The 23130-nt window shown below is 31.3% G+C and overlaps 1 protein-coding gene across 2 annotated transcripts; it reads left to right on the top strand.

Moving 5' to 3' along the window:
• Positions 1-1668: 1668 nt before the first annotated feature.
• LOC111052895 lies at positions 1669-17719 on the top strand. 2 transcript variants are annotated; one of them, XM_022339707.2, is made up of 6 exons: positions 1669-2031; positions 5092-5296; positions 9130-9334; positions 11130-11199; positions 12247-12290; positions 17368-17719. In XM_022339707.2, exons 1-6 carry the CDS (start codon positions 1796-1798, stop codon positions 17511-17513), a joined length of 906 nt encoding a protein of 301 aa, XP_022195399.2. In that variant the 5' UTR covers positions 1669-1795; the 3' UTR covers positions 17514-17719. The 2 variants fall into 2 exon arrangements, with proteins under 2 accessions (XP_022195399.2, XP_039294309.1); XM_039438375.1 differs by lacking the exon at positions 17368-17719 and adding an exon at positions 12772-12879 and having other exon boundaries at positions 1793-2031.
• Positions 17720-23130: the final 5411 nt, after the last annotated feature.

Raw genomic sequence — 23130 nt, 5'->3', positions numbered from 1 at the left:
GAATTAATTAAGGGATAATTTACTTTAAGCTTTTAAATTTATCGATTGATGAAAACAGAAATTTACAAATAACAAATAAATTGGCCTAAAATATCGGCTCACAAATAGAACATTTAAAATCGAACAAGAAATTTTCACAAATAGGTCTTTGGTAACTATAAAAGAGATCTGCACGGTGAGGATTTCAAAAGGGAAGTGCTGTCTTTTCTCTAAGCTTTTAGGCTAGACCTTGCTTCTCAGAATCTCGATGTAATAATTTGCATAAAAATTTGCCATTGGTAGAACGCTTGTGACGTAAACATGACGTCAGTGGCAAGCAGTAGAATACAATTCCTTTAATTACAATAATAATTTAATTTATGTAATTCTTAAAACTGCTTAATCTTATAGACATAGTTCCTCTCATACAATGTACATGTGCTAGTGTAACTGATAAGGCAGGGTTGGTGTCTGATAATAGATTAACATGTGTTGCTTTCAAACGATCACCGTCTTGGTGCTATTTCTATGCACTGTGATTGGCTTAGACCTGCCAAAGAGATTTAATTACCATGTGGTTCAGTTGAATTAAATCATTAATAAATTAATATTCTTGTACAATTTTTATTAGGTTTGAGATTGTTATAATTAATTTCTGCCATTTTATCAATAATATAATTTCATGCTATGACCTATTTAGTTACAATAAGACCTGACATATAATATAATTTCTTAAATAATAAATAATTTCAACGATAACACATACATTTTATTTTTTTATTTGAAATTCTTGATCCTTTATGGATAGTTTTGATTTTTAGAGATGGTATTATATCTTACGTGAAGCCAGCGTGACATTTGACAATACTTTGAATCAGTCAGCTGCGTTCGAACTGTTTTAAAAACATCTGATCGATAGTAAACAAAGTGTAACCTCAAAATCAGTGAGCGATTCATAAATAATTTGTGCTTTATTTGCAAAATAATTATAATTTTATTGAATAATTTTCCTAGAAAATATTCAGTACAGAACGGTACTCTTATCAAATATACAGTTATTGATAAGTAAGCTTTATCGCTCGGTCGCTAACCATTCCTTTAGCAAATTCTTTCATTTTAAAAGGTAATCACAATTTTTCTCTCTTTTCATGAGATCTATTTGAAAGATTCATCACAATATGTACTTGGTGAAATGTAATATTGTGAAAATTGTAATAAATAAATTGAAATTGAAATTGAAATTTGATGAGAATAATATTGAGAATCATTATTCAACAAATTTTATAAGGAAATGAAAAAGATTTTCATTTTGATTGAACTGAGAAATTTTTAATGTTCCATTCAAAAATGTTTTTCTGTCATGCAACTCATGTCAGAGGTACTGGAGTTATTAAACATTGAACTGAGAAATTTTTAATGTTCTATTCAAAAAATGTTTCCTGTCATGTTACTCATGTCAGAGGTACTGTATTTATGAAACATGAAAAACATATACAATATGAAGAAGATTTTGTTTTATTTTTATTCAATCGTATGGTATAGTTTGACGCCAATATCAGCCTTGAAATTTTGGAAATTCTATGAAAGTTTGTTAAATACTTGGATTATTTACCTTAAACTATCGTGTAGCATTTCACAATAGTGTCTATGAGTTGGGATGCATTTTATAGATATATGGGTACAGAATCGTTCGTGCAAATTTGAAGAATAATAAAGTGATTATAGCATAATATTATGCAAATGATATTAATATTTTCCCAATGCCATGTTTTTCTAATGGGAACCAAGGTTCCCATCCAAAGTACATTGTGACAGTATGATAATAAAAATGACTCCGGTTCTGACAAATTTTATTTCATCCAACAGCCTTTTCACACCAGTGGATATTTTCCCTGAGACTCAGTTTGGGGTAGACGGCTATAGAAATGAAAACCTACAGATCTCAGATGCGACGTACAAAAGCAAAGTGATTGCCGAGGGAAGCAATGGGAAAACTCTCCGAATTGGCAAGGCTAAATACTCAATCATTGGACAAACGACTGAAACAGCCGTGTGAGTATAATGCGATTCAGTTAAAATGTCAAAATTTCTCATCAATGCTTGCCGTATCCAAGCAATGCTGACCAGATTCAGCCGGGGATTGAACCTGAGAATACTTCCATAAGGATTTTTGGATCCATTCTTGAAATTTATGTCAATGCATCAATTTACAGCTAAGGTGAATTGATGTATGTGATATCAATACTGTAACTATAACTGGAGCCTCAATTCATTTGTTAGAGTAGCAGGTACCGAATTTTTGATTGGGTGCTAAGGTGAATTGGAAATATAACAAAGAATACTGTTAGAAACCATATAGAAACAAGGAGTACAATACCCTTTTATTTGAAACATCTAAAACTTTCAAATTTTCAATTTCAAGAAGGTTTGAAATGTTGTAAATAGAAGAACTTAATGTTTTTATATTGTTTCTAATAATTTTAATAAAGTAGTAGCACATACAAGTGACGTAATTTTAACAACTAATGCTTACTTTTAAAAGTATGAAGATTTTGTTGATCCATCCTTAAATTAATATGTAAATTACACAATCCTTTCTTTTTGGAAACTATTTTATAGTGAGGTCCACGTTAAAATGGCAGTATTTTATTAACATTGGTGTTGCTTTACTTGTTTATCATTCAAAAAAGCAAATCGTGCTATTTTGACATTATTTTTGGATTATAGCTCTATCATAAATCAAAATTGAAATGTTAATCTTAATGAATTATGAAAATGTCGTTGATATATTGCAAAATTATTGTGGAATTCAATGAAGTGATCGAACCTAAAGTTCAAACTCCTCAACTATTATACTTGAATATTTGTTGTTATTAACTCATTTTTGTCTTTGTTCCTCTGTTTTCATCAATTCCCTTTCCATCAGTGGTACATGTTCCCCCTTAACCTATTCCTATGCTCAATTGTATTCTTTTTATAACTTATTTTCCTCATTCTGTATTTATTACTAATAAACTACTTGTATTACTTGTATTATTTACTTTCAATATGCTTTCATCATATTTCCCTATGTATATGAAAATTGCATGTACTGTATCTTATTTTTTTTTAGTAACTTGCTTAATACGATTGTAAATTGTAGCGAAGACTGTTTTGGGCTTAATGCCTGTAGTCTTCTTTGTTCTGTAATAAATAAATAAATAAATAAATAAATGAATATAAATAAATATTTGCATAAAATCAAAATTATTTTTGTGTTTTCAAGATCAATTTATAATTTTTGTGATAGATGAATTTCATAATTTATCACTTATTTCAATAGTTATTTAAAACAAAAATAATTGAAGATATTGCTCATTGATGGCATCTCTCACATAGAAATTTCTCGGGAGTGTCTTTCTCAGTAAATTTAGAATATATTATCGTAAGTACATCATTTCTCTAATTTCATAGAAGCTATATGTTTTCTTTGTTGTTTGTACTTTTGTTCACTTTCTTTACTGAAGAATAAATTCATTATTATTATTATTCATAGGTCATTTATGATTCAGATTATGTCAATGTATGTTAGAGTGAATTCTCAATATTACTCAAATTTTTGGTATTGCAAAATGACAAAATTCAAAGTTCTATAATTTTAAAGTTATTACAACACAAACTTTCCATGAAAATTTGGGAGAGAAATGATGCATGCTCAGCCTACTTTTTCCACGGTTATAATATTATATTCTGATCATAGTGTTATTTACAATAAATAAATGAACAAATATGAATGTAATATACCTACTATACAAGCCTACCTATCTAATACTTGTAGTTATACACTTGTAGATTATGGAAGCCATCTCCACAAATAAAAGAATATTGATGCCTTGAAACCGTTACATTATTATTGTTGTTAAATTATCACTTTAAATTGTTATTCATGGACATAATTATATTATGATTATTGTGTCTTTTACAAAAAAAAAATGAATCAATATAGATATAATATACTAAACTAGCCTACCTATTTAATACTTACACTATTGTAGTAGATTATGAAGTTTAACTCTACAAAACAAGAATATTAATGTCATTCATGGAACTGTTACTGTTACTTGTTACTGAACTGTTACTTGTTCTTATATTACGGTACCACTTTAAACTGATGGAGCTTATATAAATCAAACTCAATATACAGTGTTCCAGTAGTAGAAAGGTTTGAATTTCCTATTTTAAATACATTATTAATGCTATATTTCCACTTCAAATTATTTTTGGAGCTTATATATATTGCAAACTTAATATACAGAATACAGTAGTCCGGTATCGAAAAGATTTTAAATCAAAATCCCATATTAGTTCTGTTTTTCCCATTCCAAATCAAATCAAATTCTATATCCATTCTCACACAATATAGGCTACATGATATATAATATAAATAAAAATTGATATTAATTGAACAAAACATGTAGAGAATTTATCAATCTTCATTTTGGAATAGTTAGTTATGTCTGTCCAACGCAAATTGTTCTCAAGATAATATGATCGTGAAAGCAAAAAGCTGAAAAATGCAACTTTTAAACCACCCTCTTCCCCTTAGCACTTGAGTTAGGAATGGGGACTTTCGATAGCCTATTATAATAAGCAAGCAATTTCTTTATTAGTTATATATCTGGTTATTTTTATATCTGGCTATTTTTATTTCTGGTTATTTTTATATTTGGTTATTTTTATATGTGGCTATTTATTATGTTTCATGGATCTCGAAAACGGCTCTAACGATTTTCACAAAATTTGGAACATAGTAGGTTTATGATAAAAGATTCGATTGCCCTAGGTTTCATCCTTGGGAAAACTCGCTGAACGACAGTAAAGGATAATAATTCATCCTTGACTGAAACAGCTGTGGATAGTAAAAAAGTGAGTGAGCGAGTGAGTATGTGAAAAATCAAAATATCGCATCCCCGAAATTCATAAGATGACATATAGCCAGCTGTGGAATATGAACACGATCATTTTGGAGAATTATTGTTCTCTGTTTATCAATAAATAAAAAAATAACGAGCGAAGCTCGGTGTCCCGATATTTATTATTAATGAAAGCATTCTGAAACATTTTTTTTTCTAGTTGCAAAATGTTATTGAATGATGATGATTATGATATACCATTACTCTACACCGATCAGTACCTACCTGAATGCTCAATTTTCAAGCCCAAAACAAAAGACTATGATAAGACGTATTATGGTAAAGGAGATCCTTTGGGCAAAGTCAACAACAGGTGCTTCTCCATAGTCAACCAGGAACTGTGGGATTGCTCTTATGAAACTACGGTAAGAAAGACATGTTGAATGTTGTAATTTGACCGAAACATTTCAATCAATCAATAATTCCATTCAAAACAACACAATATACATAGAAGAAATCTAAACACAAAAAATCACAATCTATATATATAAAAGCGAAATGGCACTCACTCACTGACTGACTGACTGACTCACTCACTCACTCGCATAACTAAAACTCTAACAGACCAAAAACGTTCAAATTTGGTAGGTTTGTTCAGTTAGCCCTTTAGAGGCGCACTAAGAACGGATTTGAAAAAAATCCAAAGATACGCCCAAAATCTGCGTTTTTCCAGCGTTTTCTCAGCTTTATCGAGAACAAATGAACAGAAAATGTTCAAATTTAGTACAGAAGCTCAGCTAGGGTGTAATCATGTTGTGTTAGAAGGATTTAGCAATAATGTCAAAGATACACCCAAAATTAGCGTTATTCCAGCGTTTTTTTGCTTTCTCTCAGATTTATCGAGAACAAATGAGCAGAAATTGTTCAAATTTAGTACAGGAGATCAGCTAGGGTGTGATAATGTTGTGTTAGAAGGAATTTGAAATAACGCCAAAGATACACAAAAAAATAGCGTTATTTGCGTTTTCTCAGTTATTTCATCAAGTAATAGACAGAAAATTTTCAAATTTGGTACAGAGGTTTAGCTGGGGTCTAAAAATTTTGTGATGAGGTGACTTTAATATTTCATCAAAGATACGCCCAAAATCAGCGTTTTTCTCAACTTTCTGCGTTTTCTCAGTACCTTGACTCTCTGATGGAATGAAGTATGCCCAAATGAAAAATGCAGGCGAGCGAAGCGAGCCCGCTGATCTCATTTTTATGATCCAGTCGGGGGTCCAGGGGGCTGAGCCCCCTGGCTAGACGGATATGGCGAGCGAAGCGAGCCTGACGATAAGTCAAAAATAAATGTCTTATAAAATACATAAATAGGCTTCATGGTGGTGGGGTGTGCTGAAAAGAAAGAGAGGAGGAAAAATACCTAGCCAACTATCTATGGTTTCCCATGTTATAGACAGGTAGAGGGTACAAAAGTAAGGGATGAAGGGTGAAGAGGAGAAGAGAAGGGAAGTATTTGTCTCAAAACATTGTTTTCTCTGTTGAATCATCTTGTCCACTTCTCAACAGATAACTTGACATTTCCTGAAATTTTTTTAGCCCAAATATTTGAGGAAAATAGTGGAGAGTTTCTCTGTTTTTCACTTCCAGTAATTTGGATGATAAGTGTTTGATGACTATGAAAGAATGAATGAAACAAAAAAATGTTGTCCACAGATGGATAATAATAATTGATGGATTATAAATAATTGATGTCTACAGATGGATAATAAAATAATTGACCAAGCGAAGTGAAGTCTAAGATTCAAGTCGACGGTTTTTGCATTTCTCTTTATGTTTATATTCATGTTCCGCATTTAAGGCGAAACGCAGCAATGGATTTCCATGAAATTTCACATGTATATGTTCCTTTTTGAATTTGCATCGAAATTTCGACGTATATATAGGTTTTTTTGAATTTTCGCATTTTAAGGATAATACAAAAATAGAGGAGTCTCCTTCTAAATTCAGACTATAGAATTATTCATCAAAAATCAGCTGTTGAGTGGATTATTAATTGCATGCAATTAATATCTCAATGTAACTTGGTAGAAAATCAGCTGCTGTGTGGACTATTATAATTGCATGCCTCATGGAATGCAATTTTTATGCACTATTAAATGAACTATTGATTGCATGCAATAACGCATGCAATTAATAACTAAAATAACATAGTATTGTCTCTCGACCTTTCTCTGCTTTGAACTCGGGCTGACCTGTTGCCAGTATGTCTTGAAGGAGATTAACTTTTGATGTTTGCATTTTTGATACACCAACCTCAACAGCCATTAGCCGTTTCGCCCAACATGACATACAGACAGGATTTACTCTGATGGACAGTTTAAGAGGAGACTGTGGTTTATAACTGCGCGAGGTCTACTGTTCGAAGAACTTCTAGTATACCTACAATGAATGAATAAATCAGATGGATAATGCATCAGCTACTATATAGATTTAAGAATAGGTTGAGCTTCAATTTTCTAAATCAGAACATCTATTGAATTAACAGTTATTTGAATATACTGTATGTATGTTGTTCAAATTAATTCTTGAAGATGAATGAAATTAACGAAAAACATTAGATTTATCATGCTCAATCTGCTATAAGTTTCAAAATTATAGATTGTGCTAGTTATATCTCCTAAATCAATAGTTTTATTCAATTTATTAAATATTTTGTTTGAATTCATTGTGTGATTCTGATCGGCAAAGGCATTGGAATAATCTATTATATATTCACTTTTTTGTGTAGTTGAGAATAAGTTGATATTGTGGTAATTATTCATATTAAATAAAAAGACTAAGAAATTGTCAAAAACCACAGATTTATTGATAGAAAGACCGGTTTCGGTTGTTACACCATTGTCAATCTCTGATAAACTCCTGGTGTAACAACCGAAACCGGTCTTTCTATCAATAAATGTGTGGTTTTTGACAATTTCTTAGTCTTTCTATTTAATATTATTTATTCATTTGTGAATACAATCACATACCATATGCTGATATTCAATTAACATTTTCTATGTAGCTTGTTGAATGTGATACATTGATTTTCCGGAATTTGAAATAGTCTGATTGAAGTATGAATAGAAAAATTGATTTTTGTGAACTCTTTTGTTCATGTTTTGAAGCTTCATAGTGAATTGACATACTACTGTATTGAAAATACAAAAGAGATAGACTCATAAGGCTTATTCAGTTCAATGCTCAAAATAATACAGAATGGAATTATTGAGATTGATTCTTTATTGATTGATACAATAAGTACATCATCAAAATGATAGGGAGAGAGAAAATAATTAGAAGTAACCTTGTGCTATTCCTCTCCCAAATTTAGATAAAGTTACACACATAGTCCGAAATAGGTCTTGCAGTCTTGCAGTTGTTCACTTCACAAAATTTTCAGACCTTAATATTATTTTCACTAGGGAGATTTTTAAATTCAGATTCTTCAAAACCAAACATGGAAGAAATATTTCACATTATTATCACTAAAATAGGAAATATTCACACCCGCATTCAAGTGGTTTCATCACTTTGAGGAAAAATGTTCAAAATACAGGATACAAGAAGTTTTTCTTGTTCTTTCCAATGTATGTCCTGTATTTATTCATTTATCTATTTAGAATACAAATGACACAAATGTAATAAGATTGGAAGATAAAATAATAAGATAGTCCTTGAAATTTATTGAATCATTGCTTGCTGCTTCAAGTATTTTTTTGACCGAGTGAAGTGAGGTCTAAGATTCTAGTCGACGGTTTGGCGTTTCTCTTGATGTTCAATGTTTATATGTTTATATGTTGCGCATTTACGGCGAAGCGCGGTAATAGATTTTCATGAAATTTGACAGGTATGCTCTTTTTTTAATTGCGCTTCGACGTATATACAAGGTTTTTGAAAATTTTGCATTTCAAGGATAATATAAAAGGAAAAAGGAGCCTCCATTAGAGAAAAAATCAGACTATAGAATTATTCATCATGAATCAGCTGACAAGTGATTACACAGATGTGTGGAGAAGCCAGTCTATTGCTGTATTTCCATAAGGTCTATAGTTTCAATCAGGTACTTGTGGATGAGAATACTGCGTGGTCTACTGTTCACAGAACAACTAGTATAGTTTCAAATAATAATGAAACATTCAAATATCGATTCAATGGAATACGGCTTTATTTTATCTGATTTGATAGTGGATCTCAATGTCGAAACGTTTATTTCTAGGAGGTAACCAAGGGAGTAAGTAAGAAGGTGAATAAATCATTTCAAAGGCGAGTGACTGAGATGGTGGGTGCGATACCTGTGGAAAAAGTGGAATATTTTGGAGCAGTCAGCATTTGGAAGTATCGATTGGATAGCAAATCTTCCAGTGTTAGAATAAAGGAGATCTATTACCATGCAAATAATATTTATGATCAGGTTGTATTTGGTGAGTTTGCTCTTATATTGTAGAATAGTGAATGAATAAATATCTAGAAAATAGAGTTATAGTACCCTTTGAAATTAATAAATAATAAAACAAGAATATAGAATATAATTATATTCTATAAATACAAGAAAGTAGCCCTGAATTCATACATTTTAAAGAATAAACATTTATATCAATGAAGAAATAATTCCAAAGTACAATTTTTAAACTTTTTTTATAAAATACAACAACAACAACAATTTCCTCATTAACCATAACAGGTTATGGTTCCTTTCATGGCAATAGCTTCACAAAATCATTGAAATAAATAACCAAGTCATGAATACTGTTTATTTATTTTCTTAAGCTTTCAAACCTCTGTCAAATTTGTAAACTAATAAGGAGAAGTAGGTACCTACTCACATAATTTATTGTATTATAAATTATTGTTATATAGTATTAACAACATAAAAAAACATCATAGAGAAAAGTAGAATCAATTAATATGTTCTTCTTTTTTTATTGGTTTAATTCATACATAACATGCATAGTTTATTCTCAATTCATCTATCTACATAATTTAATTAATTTTCTGATGAGCTGATTTATCTATTATTGTTCCAATGAGGAATTAAGGCTGTTCACTACACTTTTTTATTATTTAAATTGGATAATCATTTTCTATATAATTGTTAAGATCAAATAAATTTTGATTTCAATATAATAGTGAGAAAAAGTGGCAACTGAAATTTTTAAGTGGTCTAATAAGCGAGTTATGGGTTGTTGAAGTGCTAACTCCGTTTTCTTTCCAGATCATGAACGGCTTCGACTATATTATTAGAACTTCTCTTAAAAATTCAAAAAATGTATCTTTCCAAACTAAAACGTTTTATTCCCAATATCGTTCATAAATAAAAAAGTAACATTTTTTGTAAATTCGATAACTTGTTTATTTTAATAAGTATGCGAAAAACGCATATTAGAACAAAGCCAAATAATAATATAGGTACTGAATGTATTAAAAAACTCCAATGGAAAAATTCGAAACCGTTTATGATTTGGAAAGAAAACGGAGTTTAGCACTCCAATAACTCGCTTATTAGACCACTTAAAAATTTCAGTTGCCACTTTTTCTCACTCTTATAATGATCTCAACAATTATATTGAAAAAGATTATTGAATTAAAATGAAAATAAAAAGGTGTAGGCCTACCGAACAGCCCTAATTGGTCTCATATCAGATGATAGAGCCAACAATGTTAATTGATTGAAGGCATGGGAACAGAAAATAAATGTTGTCATTCTTAGGGCCGTTTACACCAAAGACCTTGAAGATGCATCTTTAAGGTCTATCTCTCTCAAGGTTATATCTCTTTAAGGTCTTTGGTTTACACAGTGACAGTTTAAACTGTATTTCATTTTAAACTGGATTAAATCCGTATCAAGTCTCGTTTGTTATAATATGATTCATTTTGAGTTTAAGTCACCAGCTGATTAAATTCAGTTTAAGCTTTCACTGTGCAAACGGCCCTTACTGGTAATTTTTTAACTGGTAGGAGTACTTCTGCAGTGAGAATACACCATTATATTGTGTTTCCATTCCATCAGGGACGTATTTAAACAACAATATTCGAATATTGAATATGGAAATTGAATATTGAAATTTGAACAACATATTCGAATATTGGAGTTGGATATTGAATGAAATCAAGCAGCTTGACAGAAACATACTTTAGTGAGATGTACCGAGTTTAGTTGTGTACTGAGTTTCCTTGAAAACTCTATAAATTTTCTAGAAAATTCTTTTTTGTTTACAGCTGGCACAGTTAAACTGAAAGAACCATCGGGTCCTAGCCCCGTCGTTAAACAGGAACCAGCATATCTATAGTAAGTAATTTCTTTTATTTTATTGTTTAATATTCATCTCTAGAGTATTCTACCTACTTAGGTGAAGAGAGAGCTGGACGTTGTCAGTTTGAAATGTTCCACATATATATAGTTGTTTGCTCTCCTCAATATAAAGAAATCCCTCAATATCTATTTCTGTGTCTAGTGTAAATCATCAACTTCTAAGTACTTATATACGGTAGTCTATAAGAATATTAAAAAATAAAGTATCAAAATCAGTTCTAGGATAGACAATAATAATCAAAAGAACACCTATAATGCATTAATTTATTCAAGTTATTGGGAACAAGAAGATACAAAATCTTCAACAACTCTACTTATTCCTTATTTCCATTAATCTCGCGTAGTGATATTTGTTACTCTCATGGTATCTTGGAAGATTTAAATTTTAGAACCATTAACATATTTCAGCCAAGTCTTTTATATTGACGGGTGAAAATAACCGAAAAGTATCAAGCAGAAAATAGAGGGAGATATTTTTGAATAGGTTATTCTATCGAATCAATTTTTTGGTGAGACAAGAATACAACAATAATAATATTGGTAACGAAAAATATTTGAAAATATATAGTTTTCAACTTGGACATTGTTTGCCTAGCCCTAGAATGAACAAATGAATTAGAACAATATTGTAACTGCCATATTCTCATCATTTTGCATTGTTCTGTGGGAGTGATAATAGAGAAAACTAAAAAATTCTACTCAACGTTTCTCACTTTGGATGGTTTTTTCAGCTCAGTATTAAAATAATTTTAGTGATAGTCCTACGTATACTAATACTACATTGAAATCAATCAATTGACAAAACAACAAAATCATAAAATGATTGGAAACGAAAAAACAGGCTTATATACCTTACTAATTTAAGTCTTTGTAGCCCTTGACAAATATTCTCTGGTATAGTAGGCCTACTTGAAATATACTTACATCCTACTTTCCAATAATATACGGTAAGAATTATAAATCAAGGCGAATTTCTGTCTTTTAGTCATTAGAATTCATTAGAATTGAAATTTTCTGTTTCAGTAAGTATAATTCGACTGTTATATCAGAATTGCCGAAATTGTTGGGTAAGTCGTTTTTCTCCAAATCCGCCTGATTATGATTTGCCTGATATTTACCCTATCCAACCTCTACCTTATACATACACTTTATTAAAAGAGTATCACTAATTTCATACCCGCGACATTTCTATCAAATCATTTTCAAAAAAGGTTTATAGAAATTCGTTTTTGAACTATTATGACGACACTAGAGTCTAATATTTTGAATAATAGTTATCAAGAACTAGTACTTTCTACATTATTAGATAACTAGGAGCGCTTTCGGATTTCTCAATTGATGAGTTTAAAGAAAGATGAATAATTTAATATGTTTGGATTGTAAATATTACAGTAGAGCCAGTAAACAGTAGAATGAAGAAGAACGCTACATTTATTTTCACATGAGTTGATCAGTAGGTACTTTGATTATTTTTCTCTTTTGAAATCCAGAATCGATTGAATTAAATTTTTAATGCCGATGTGTGATATCAAAGTTTTTCTGTTGCAGGAGATTTTGAAAGAGGGGATTCTGGGATGGTTCAATCCCAATCAAATCAGGGCAAAAATACCAATTTTATTTGAATCTATAGATTATCAATAGTCATTATATATGGAAGAAATTGTCATCATTTATTATAAATGTGTTTCAGATTCTATATTTTGTGTGCAAAGCTTCGTATTGGTATAATATACATGCATTGTTTGAATAACATAAAAATATACATGCACGCCTTTAATTTAAAGTTTCTAGTTTGATTATACTTCTTTTGAAATTTGACCAAGAATCTGTTATTTTTTTCTTTCCATTTCTCCCGAATTACTCCATATTACTGTTTATTAATGTGATATCTTTAATCTCCAAGTTATTTTGGGTACGTTTTGTTTATGCATACTTGAATATTCGTTTTTTGTAACAAAACAGGATATATTTTTCATTACAAATAACTGAGAATTTTTCATGAATGGTCAATGATAACATTTTCCTTACAAGGATCTCTAGGCTTTTTAAATTCAAATTCAATTCATATGTGAAATGGGAGAGATGTTGAATATGTAAGATAATGACATAAATAAACTATATTTAAAACTGACAACATCTCTGATCATATAGTGTGAATTTCAATTTATAAAGCCAATCAGTTCACATACAGGTAAAGTCAAAACAACATAAGTTACAGGGAACAATAATAAGACAGAACAGATCAAAATAAATACAATGCCCAACCATGAAGCTAAAATGCAAATATAATAAGATTCTAAATAAATAGTTGTAGCATCAAACAACAAAGAATTATTTATATAATATAGCCTAATTGAGGGGCCTAGATGCAAAAGTCACATTCTCCATTTTTTGAGAAATTGAGTTATTTATATGGCTGTGTTCGTATTTTAAAGGGGAATCAGACTGTCTGGTTGTTTTGTAGCAAAACTCACTTTTACAGACCTAAAAATTGTATTGAAAATCACGATTTGGATCAAAAGCCACATTTACCAGTCGATGTTTTGCAGCAAAATTCACACTCTCCAGTTAAGCCAATCACAGGGCATCTGAAGGTTGCAAAGCATCATGGGTGTGCTCAGTTCATTGCTCTAAGTGCTCTGTTTCGGTCTGCACTTTTGTTGGTTAGATTCATTTGTTTTGATCATCCACCTCAATTTGTTATATTATTATTTTGAATTAGTTCAATATCCAAGTAGTAAGGAATTCAATGGAAGAACAAGTCAAGATTTCTACTGGAATGACTAGAGAGAAGAAAATATCTCTTGATAAGTGGAAGCGAAATGCTGCAAAAAAACATGGTGATATTCAATATGGAACCACTCATCATTCCAAAATCTAACTCATTAAAAAACAAACAAAAAAGGACGATGTGAATAATTTGTTGGAAAAACACTATGGTGATCAGTGGAGGCAAAATAAAGAGTTGATTTTCTATAGAAAAACTATTGATGGAGCTGTTGATGATGATGAAGAGCCAACATGTGAGCCGTTTCAGGAAATAAATTACATCAAACATTGATGTCATACATTAATCATCATTTTTAATGTCATTCTTATTTATACTACTATGAACAGTTTTTTTTCCATAATGTATTTGAAATGTATGTAAATACTTGTTATTTTTTCATGAGGATGAAGAAGAGCCTTAAGAGCCTTTTCCAGAAATAAATTACAGCAATGTTTGATGTCAAAAGAAATGACTAATAATATTTCAAGCTTATTAATTTCTACTGCTATGGACAGTTTTTTTACTATTTATTAAACATGTATGAAAATACTCTTGTTTATTTTTTCATGGTTATTCCTCCTGGTAAGAATGTTATCACAAATCACTTGCTATTTATTTTTCTTGGTTCTAGTTGTATCCCATCTATTTTGGTACAAAACTTACATTCTCCATGTAAGTTTGCTTCAAAATACACATTTAACCAAATTTTGCTACAAAACTCACACTTTGTGTATTTTGAAGTTAAATTCCTGTTTTATTATTCAAAAACTTATTGAGCTGTGTGCGAGTAGTTGGTATAGTTTCAAGCTTTGCTTGAAAAAAAACTTGCAACAATATCCTTATTTTATCATCATGAAACAGTTTTTTGCGGTTTCCCAAAAATTTGGAAAAGTGGAGAGTGTGACTTTTGCATCTAGGCCTCTCAATTATTATAGAATCAGCAAGTGGATTGGGAATATCATTCAATCTTGCATGAATAAGTATGGATAAATACATACTCCAGATGAATTATTGATAAATGATAATATTCTTAGTTATAATTTTAATTTTCTGATTTACAGTGATCACTACAATTCGAATATCGATTCATAATGATTATAGTGAAGTTTGAATTATTTTGATTTACAAACATTTTTTCCTTATAATTCGACTGACTGCACTTGGTTAATGAACAGTTCAATTCTAGCTTAAATTAATAGGTTAAAGTTTGACACTAAAGACGTAGGCTTCATTTTACTTTTTCAGCTTCATAACTAGCCCTGTATAGTAGCTGGGGATGCCAAATTTGGCTCCGACATTTCTCAGGTCAAGCTTTATCTATGGTGAAAATTTCAGCAAAATCTAACAAGATAGCCTACTTCTTGTTCCAGTGTGTTTCAGGATGGTCCATGGTTTTTATCAATTTTTTGTGAAAAATATAAATCGCTCAAACTTCAAGATCTTATGGTCTTTGACGCGAGAAACACGAATCTGGAATCAGATTTGCAAAATTCCTTACCGTTCAGGAGATAAGGCCATTTGAAAATTTAAAAATTTTATGTTTGCAGCTATATATATTACTTCTTCACAGTCTAGTTATTGAGCAATGCCCATGCACTGGATCTTTCAGTATCACGCTTTCTACATTTACACGAGATCTGTAGGCTTCATCCTTTTCAGTCTCCACACTGTATTAGAGTGAAAGTGCAAATTTTTAGTGAGAAAAATGAAGAACCGAATACATAACCTATAAACTTGAGTGTTGATAGGAAATGACATTGGGTAATACGGCAAGGCAGAACATCCGAAAGGATCTCTCTGCCAATAAAAGCCATCAGAGTAAATAATAATAATTAGAGTTGTTTTAGCTTTGAGTATTATAGAGTTGTTGTTGTATTAGCTTGGATGTTCTGATGATTATGTAGAGTCTCTTCATGGTTTCTGGCAGCCTTTGTGATCATCACATCGACTGCTTCCAACTGCAGGTTACAAACAATTTACAAACATTGATGACTGCAGTTTGAATCATGATTTACATTGATTAGATGATTAGAAGATTACTAAAGATTGATTAGTAATAATAATATGATTGCAGGAGTTTGAATTGTAATTTTAATCGGAGGAAAATTCTATTCTATACTATTAACTATACAGAGTGACGAACATTTCAGGGAATATTCTTCCTGGATGATAGGAGTCTACAAATGTCATATTCGAAGTGTCCAAAACTCAGCGGTTATCCTTAGCTGCCATTTTGTTTTTTCACTTAAGAATTTTTATCTCAAGAGCTGAATGATGTATTGATCTGAAATTTGGCATGAATATTTATGCTATGAGGACTCAACTTTTAAAAACAAAATTTCTATGTAGATTTCCGAAATAACAGACATTTAAAATTTTTGATTGCAAATTTCACGAAAACCGTTCACTTTACAGAAAATTTACAAGAGACGAAAAAGTTAGCAATTTTATCAAGATTTCAAGAAAACCTCATTTATCAAGATTGGTCAGAGTATAACAGAGAAATTATCTATTTTCGTATTGCATGCATGACCACTTTTCACAATTTGAACATCAATATTACATTCTCAATCCCAATTGTATTTGGATAAAGCTTTGAAACTCGGTATATGACTCCATATGGCCATCCAGCTGATTTTACAATGTTTTTCAGATGATCTTGTTTGTTCATGATCATGCATGCTGTAGGAAAATAATTAATCTCTCTGTTATTTTATGACCAATCTTAATAAATAAGGTATTCTTGAAATCTTGATAAAATTTTCTAACTTTTTTGTTTCCTGTAAATTCTCTGTAAAGTGAACGGTTTTCGTGGAATTTGCAATCGAAAATTTAAAATGGCCGCCATTTTGAAAATTCACATCGGAAATTTTTTATTTGATTTTATAAAGTTGAGTCTTTATAGCATAAATATTAATGCCAAATTTCAGATTAATACATCATTTCCTTCTTGAGATAAAAATTCCTAAGTGAAAAAAACAAAATGGCAGCTATAAGGATAACCGCTGAGTTTTGGACACTTCAAATACGACATTTGTAGTCTCCTATCATCCAGGAATAATACCCTGAAATGTTCGACATTACTTCTGAAACATTCTGTATATGCTATTAATTCTATTGATATACTATTATATTATATTATTTTTTGTGTAGTTGAGAAGTTGATATTGTGGTAATTATTATATTGAATGAAAAAGACTAAGAAATTGTCAAAAAAACCACTTATTTATTGATAATTAGAAATTAATTATTTCTTAGTCTTTTTCATTTAATATTATATTATTCTTTAAATTCTATAAAGGCCCACTATAAATTCGATTCATTCTATAAACTTCTAGATTGTATATTCTATCGTTTCAATTGTGTGATTACAGATGGATCTCCCGTACCTCCACTGAAAGAACGACTCAAGCCGCGATCACGAGGGGGTGGGGGCTGTAGCGGGGGTGGCTATAGTAGTAGTGGGGGTGGATATAGCTCCAGTGGATTGGACTGGCTTTGTCTTGGAGCTCTGATTTAATAAGATAAGATGAGATGAGATATCAATTTATTTAACACAGTATATCATACATCATAATACAATAAACAGTTGAAAATCTTCAGTAGAAAATATAATATCGAATAAGTTATTGAAGGAACCTCACATCAAGTTCTAGTTCTTCTAGATTCTAATTTTAAAACTGGATTCTCTTTTTCTAAAACATTCTAGTTCCAGTTATTTTGGATTGGATGGGGTTTTCCATACAGCTAATTAAACAGTTCCAGTTTTAGTTCTTCCGATCTGGAATGGGTTGGGTTTTTCCTTGAGCAGTTCTTCTGGATTTAATGGGGTTTCCCCTGTAGCTGTTAGTCCAGTCAATACAGACATAAAAAGGGGGAGTGCTTGCAATTTATATTGTAGTTCTTATTTTTTATATATTATTTGGGTACATAAGAGAAGTCCAGAACCTATTTCTTCAAGCGAAATTTCCTTGTGCTAAATACAGAGTGGCCCAAAAACCTTGTATTTTCGGCTCATTTTCCAGTTTTCAGCTGTTTCTGCCAAATCTCGTAATCGGACAGAAAAGTTTTCTCTCGCTTTTTTTTGTATATTATGAATTTCTGAATGGAATGAGATCATCTGGAACTCTCTATCTCCAATGAGTACTGAGTTATGATTTTTCAAAAATGAGTGAAATTTGAGGAGAAAATCAATTTCAATCAACAATATCTTCTGATTGTTACCATTTAGATGTATAATTCAAAATCCCTCTCGGCGTATTTTTGTGCTCTACAATTTGAGATCAGGTAGAGCGCTCTATCTCATATAGATTTCCAGGTACACCTGACAACAATGCACCTTGTATTGTGAAAAACACCTAATTTTCAGCTTCAACCATCATCACCAACTATATTGTCCTCACATTGATATTTCGCACAATGACATTATTTCATGAGATTATGTTCTATAAGAATCACCCGTTAGATGCACTTCATTTCAGTATTTCCTAGTGGAGAGACGTGCTTAAGGACACATCAAGGATCAAAATTTCAAACACTTACCGGTATAACTTTTGACACAATGCTCAGATTTCATCGTACTACACTTCATTCTTCTCGGCTCGTCAAGGCGCTGAAAATCATGCATCATAAGTCGAATTTGGTCGAAAAATGGAAAATTTATTGTTAAGTGTACCTAAACCCATATTCCAATACACAAAAAATGGCCAATTTCTATATAGCACAAGGAAATTTTGAATGAAGAATTTGGTTCTGGATTTCTCTCATATATCCAAATAATATATTAAAAAATCAGAGCTACAATATAAATTGCAAGCACCAATGTATATAGTGACTGGGCTATGTTTCCATAGTTCTAGTTTCATCAGTTCTTATGAACTCTAGTTTTCTAAAAAATGCTAGTTTTAGTTCTTCTGGATTGGATTGGTTTTTCCTTGGAGCTATGTTCCCAAAGTTCTAGTTTCATCAGTTCTTCTGAACTGAATAGAAAACCCCTATTGCAGCTATGCTGGCATAGTTCTTATTCTAGTTATAAATCTGGATTGGAATGGTCTTCCCATTGGATCATAAAATCAGCCTGTTGATAGTTTTCCTATTTCCAATTCATCATGATTTGGATAGTAACTTCTCCAATAATTTCAAAATATGTAATAAAAGAGGATGATCATGAAAAATTTAAAAATAATTCAGAGTTCTTTGGAACATAGTTATGATTATAAGACTTTGTATGTTTTGATCAAGATGGTTGAAAAAATTCAAGAATGGAAAGATAATAGTAGGCTATATTAGCTGCGTTTACACCAAAGTAAATAACAAAATGTTGATAACTTAATCCTTATAGATTCTATTAGATTGAACACAACTTATCATACATATGATGAACATATGTGTTTGTCAAGTTCCGTTCAATCTAATAGAATCTATAAGGATCAAGTTATTAAGGTATCATAATGCACTTATCTATGGTTATTCTATCATGATAACGTTGCTTGTATAAGCAAATTTGAATCAAATGAATTTTTAATATGAAATATTAATAAACATATGATTAAGATTATTTAACTTTGTATGCTTTAATCACGATGGTTGGAAATAAAAATTGAATCAGAAGAAAATAGTCGGCTAGACTTCTTATCATTATGCAATTCTATGGTAATGCTATCATAAGGTTGTCTGTATAAGCACGTTGAAATCAAATAGATTTCAAATAAAGATTTTTAAAGCATAAACCTCTCTCCTCAATAATAGGTAAAGTACGGTATTCAGTGTGATTCACTCCACTTCCCAATTTGTTTTTATTTCACTGAAGGTGATGCCCACATAAACTGCAGGCATGTGCTGGGTGTGTAGTGAGAGCGGCTTATTGAGTGGACCTACAGTTTCAAGACGGTTCCGAAGTACTTGAGTTTTGGATGGCAACAATGATATAAAAAAATCAGAAATTTTTACTTTCCTTGCCCTATTACCATCGGTAAGGAAAGTATTGCTTTCCGAGAAAAATTAAGGTACCCCAATTTCTAAATTTCTATACGTTCCAAGGTCCTCTGAGTCCAAAAAAGTGGTTTTTGGGTATTGGTCTGTATGTGTGTAAGTGTGTGTGTGTGTGTGTGTGTGTATAGTGTATGTGCCTCTGTGTACACGATATCTCATCTCCCAATTAACGGAATGACTTGAAATTTGGAACCTAAGGTCCTTACACTATAAGTATCCGACTCGAACAATTTCGATCCAATGCGATTCAAGATGGCGGCTAAAATGGCGAAAATGTTGTCAAAAACAGGGTTTTTCGCGATTTTCTCGAAAACAGCTCCAACGATTTCGATCAAATTCATATCTGAAATAGTTATTGATAAGCTCTATCAACTGCCTTAAGTCCTATATCTGTAAAAATTTCAGGAGCTCCGCCCCATCTATTCAAAGTTTGATTTTAGATTCCCAATTATCAGGCTTCAGATACAATTTAGACAAAAAATATTGAGTGGAAAAGATTGAGCATGAGAATCTCTACAATTAATATTCAATAACATCTTTACCTAAAATTGAAAATAAGCTCGAAATTCGAGAAAAAGTGATTATTTCAATTGCTAACTGTTGACAACTGTTGATGCTATTCAATCATTCACTATGAAGAGATAGCAGACCTCGTGTGTTTCCAGCGTTATTGTCCTGTCACCAGCTGGCTCAGATCTTTGAATAGTAGTAGACTTGAGATGCGCGGGAACACTAGCGTCTGGTGATCAATTTTCATAACGGCAAGGAAAGTTGTGTGAGTGCGCCACACCAGATTTTTTATTTTAGTTTGAAATATTGAAGAATGAGAGCAATATTATTTATGTAGAAGTGATAATTATCCATTATGTGGAAGCGTGGCTCGTTATTTGTTGATGAAAAATGTTTATTATGAAAAATATAAATTTTTTCTAATGCAATATGGCAGTCAGACGGTTTTCACATCCTGGAACCGAACAGTACGACAGTGCTTGAAGTCTGTGCAAAAGACTAAAAAGAACTTTTTACTGGTGATATTTTCCACAAAAGACAATGTCTACAGTACGTTTATCCAACTATTTTTGTACCATTTTTTTCGTTTTACAGGAGAATAAGAATGCTTGTATCTCAACACGAAATTCCCTGTCAGTAATCATTTTCTCATCAACGTTTCATACCAGTAATTCTTCCCGATGTTTTCATGTTTCTAAAGTTTATTGTCAAGGTTGAGACCACCTAATGATCATTATGGTTCTGATTCATTTCTTTTTATTCTTTAAAAATCTTTGACAACACATTTCTGATAAATAAGCCATCTCTCCCATGAAAAAAGGCTAGAAAAAAGAGAGGTGAGAGTAGAAGAAAAAGAAGAAGGAGGAGAAGTAAAAGAAGAAGAAAAAAAGGAGAAGAAGAAGACAGGAGAAGAAAAAGAAGAATAAGAAGGAGAAGGCAGGAGAAGAAGAAGACAGAAGAAGAAATAAATAAATTACAGTTGAACATTCACGTCGATTGAATTCAAAAAGTTGAGTGTAAAAAACATTTCTATCAAATCACTGATATAATTTACTATAAGTGGATAGCCTACCGTGAGTGTAGTCAATAATCTAAATGAGAACTGAATCAAAACTGAATTATATTCAATTATAGAGCCTCATCCTATATAAAATTATAATAAGCAGTTGCAAGTGTATAATAAGCTGAATACTTAACAAATCATACACGTGCTCTATTCCCAATAAAATAAATTCTACATTGAATTATTATGATCAGAGTGATGGATTTATTAATGCTAAATTACTGAGAGAAGTATTCCGTCTTTACATGCTCTGTCAATCAAAATTACTGAAAACTATTAATTTCAGGATGATTAGGCCTAGTATGGTCTCGAATTGAAAAGTATTTCTTTTTTTTCCAATTTCTTCTTCATCATCATCATCTTCTTCTTCTTCTTCTTCTTCTTCTTCTTCTTCTTCTTCTTTTTCTTCTTCTTCTTCTTTTTCTTCTTCTTCTTCTTTTTCTTCTTCTGAATCTGCTCAGTCCGTCACTCTGAATCTGAATATGCTTGGTTTCTACCTAGTTCTATTTTCTGCCGCTAGATGCCGCAAGCTGTCCACAAGTGAGCAGTGTAATACCAATCGCTGCCACCAGGTAGCATGAGCGCTGCTTTCTGTTTCTCAACTCGGCTTGGCTGTCTGGCTCAGCTTGGCTTTTTCATCTACCAACCGATTTGGCTTGTAATGGAGCAAGTCCTGCTTTATCCTGAAATTACAGTCTTACGCTTGGTTTAACAGCAAAATGTAACAGGTTATGATTTGTAGATCATGTTTAGATCTATATTTTATGTGATCTACAGTTTTTCGATATAAGAGGCCGTTAAGTCAAAATTTGTTAATAACTGAATAATTGACCAATATAGCTCTACAAAGGGTTTAGCTTGTAATGAAACAAGTACTTCTTTAATCTGAAATTACAGTCTTACGCTTGTTCTATCAGCAAAATGTTACAATTTATGATTTGTAGATAATGTTTAGATCTATATTTTATGTGATCTACAGTTTTTCGATATAAGAGTCCGTTAAGTCAAAATTTGTTAATAACTGAATAATTGACCATTATAACTCTACAAAGGATTTGGCTTGTAATGAAGCAAGTACTTATATAATCTGAAATTACAGTCTTACGCTTGGTTCAACAGCAAAATGTTACAGGTTATGATTTGTAGATCATGTTTAGATCTATATTTTATGTCATCTCCAGTTTTTTGATATGAGTGGTCGTTGAGACAAAATTTGATAAAAACTGGATAAGTGACCAATATAGCTTATGATTTTCCACGAATTACAGCTTAATGCGTGAATTTACGACAAAATGGGACTTGACATAATTTGTAGATGGGATTTTGATTGGGAATTTTTGTGATAACAAGAATTGATAACAATTATTTTTCGATAATAGTCGTAGTTGAGGCGGAATCCATGAAAACCCGTCAAACTTCAAAAAGCCCTGAGGGCACATCCCTAGATCATTGAAGTTGGATTGTATAGCCTAATTGATGAGTAATTTTGATAAAACAAATGAGCAGAAATCTGCTTCTCTTTCTTCTTTGATTCCATCATTATTTCTGTCACAAGCAAAAGTAAAGAATTTAT

This window comes from Nilaparvata lugens, chromosome 11 (assembly GCF_014356525.2).
Source record: "Nilaparvata lugens isolate BPH chromosome 11, ASM1435652v1, whole genome shotgun sequence".
Taxonomy (NCBI): domain Eukaryota; kingdom Metazoa; phylum Arthropoda; class Insecta; order Hemiptera; family Delphacidae; genus Nilaparvata; species Nilaparvata lugens.
This window is presented reverse-complemented; position numbering and strand designations above follow the sequence as displayed.

What these genes read in the sequence shown, in the direction of transcription:
- LOC111052895 (XM_022339707.2), top strand. Translation starts at nt 1,796, where the DNA reads ATGATAATAAAAATGACTCCGGTTCTGACAAATTTTATTTCATCCAAC. An exon ending in CAAACGACTGAAACAGCCGT is followed by an intron (nt 2,032 to 5,091) that starts GTGAGTATAATG and finishes TTTTTTTTCTAG; the next exon opens with TTGCAAAATGTTATTGAATG. An exon ending in AGAATTGCCGAAATTGTTGG is followed by an intron (nt 12,291 to 17,367) that starts GTAAGTCGTTTT and finishes GTGTGATTACAG; the next exon opens with ATGGATCTCCCGTACCTCCA.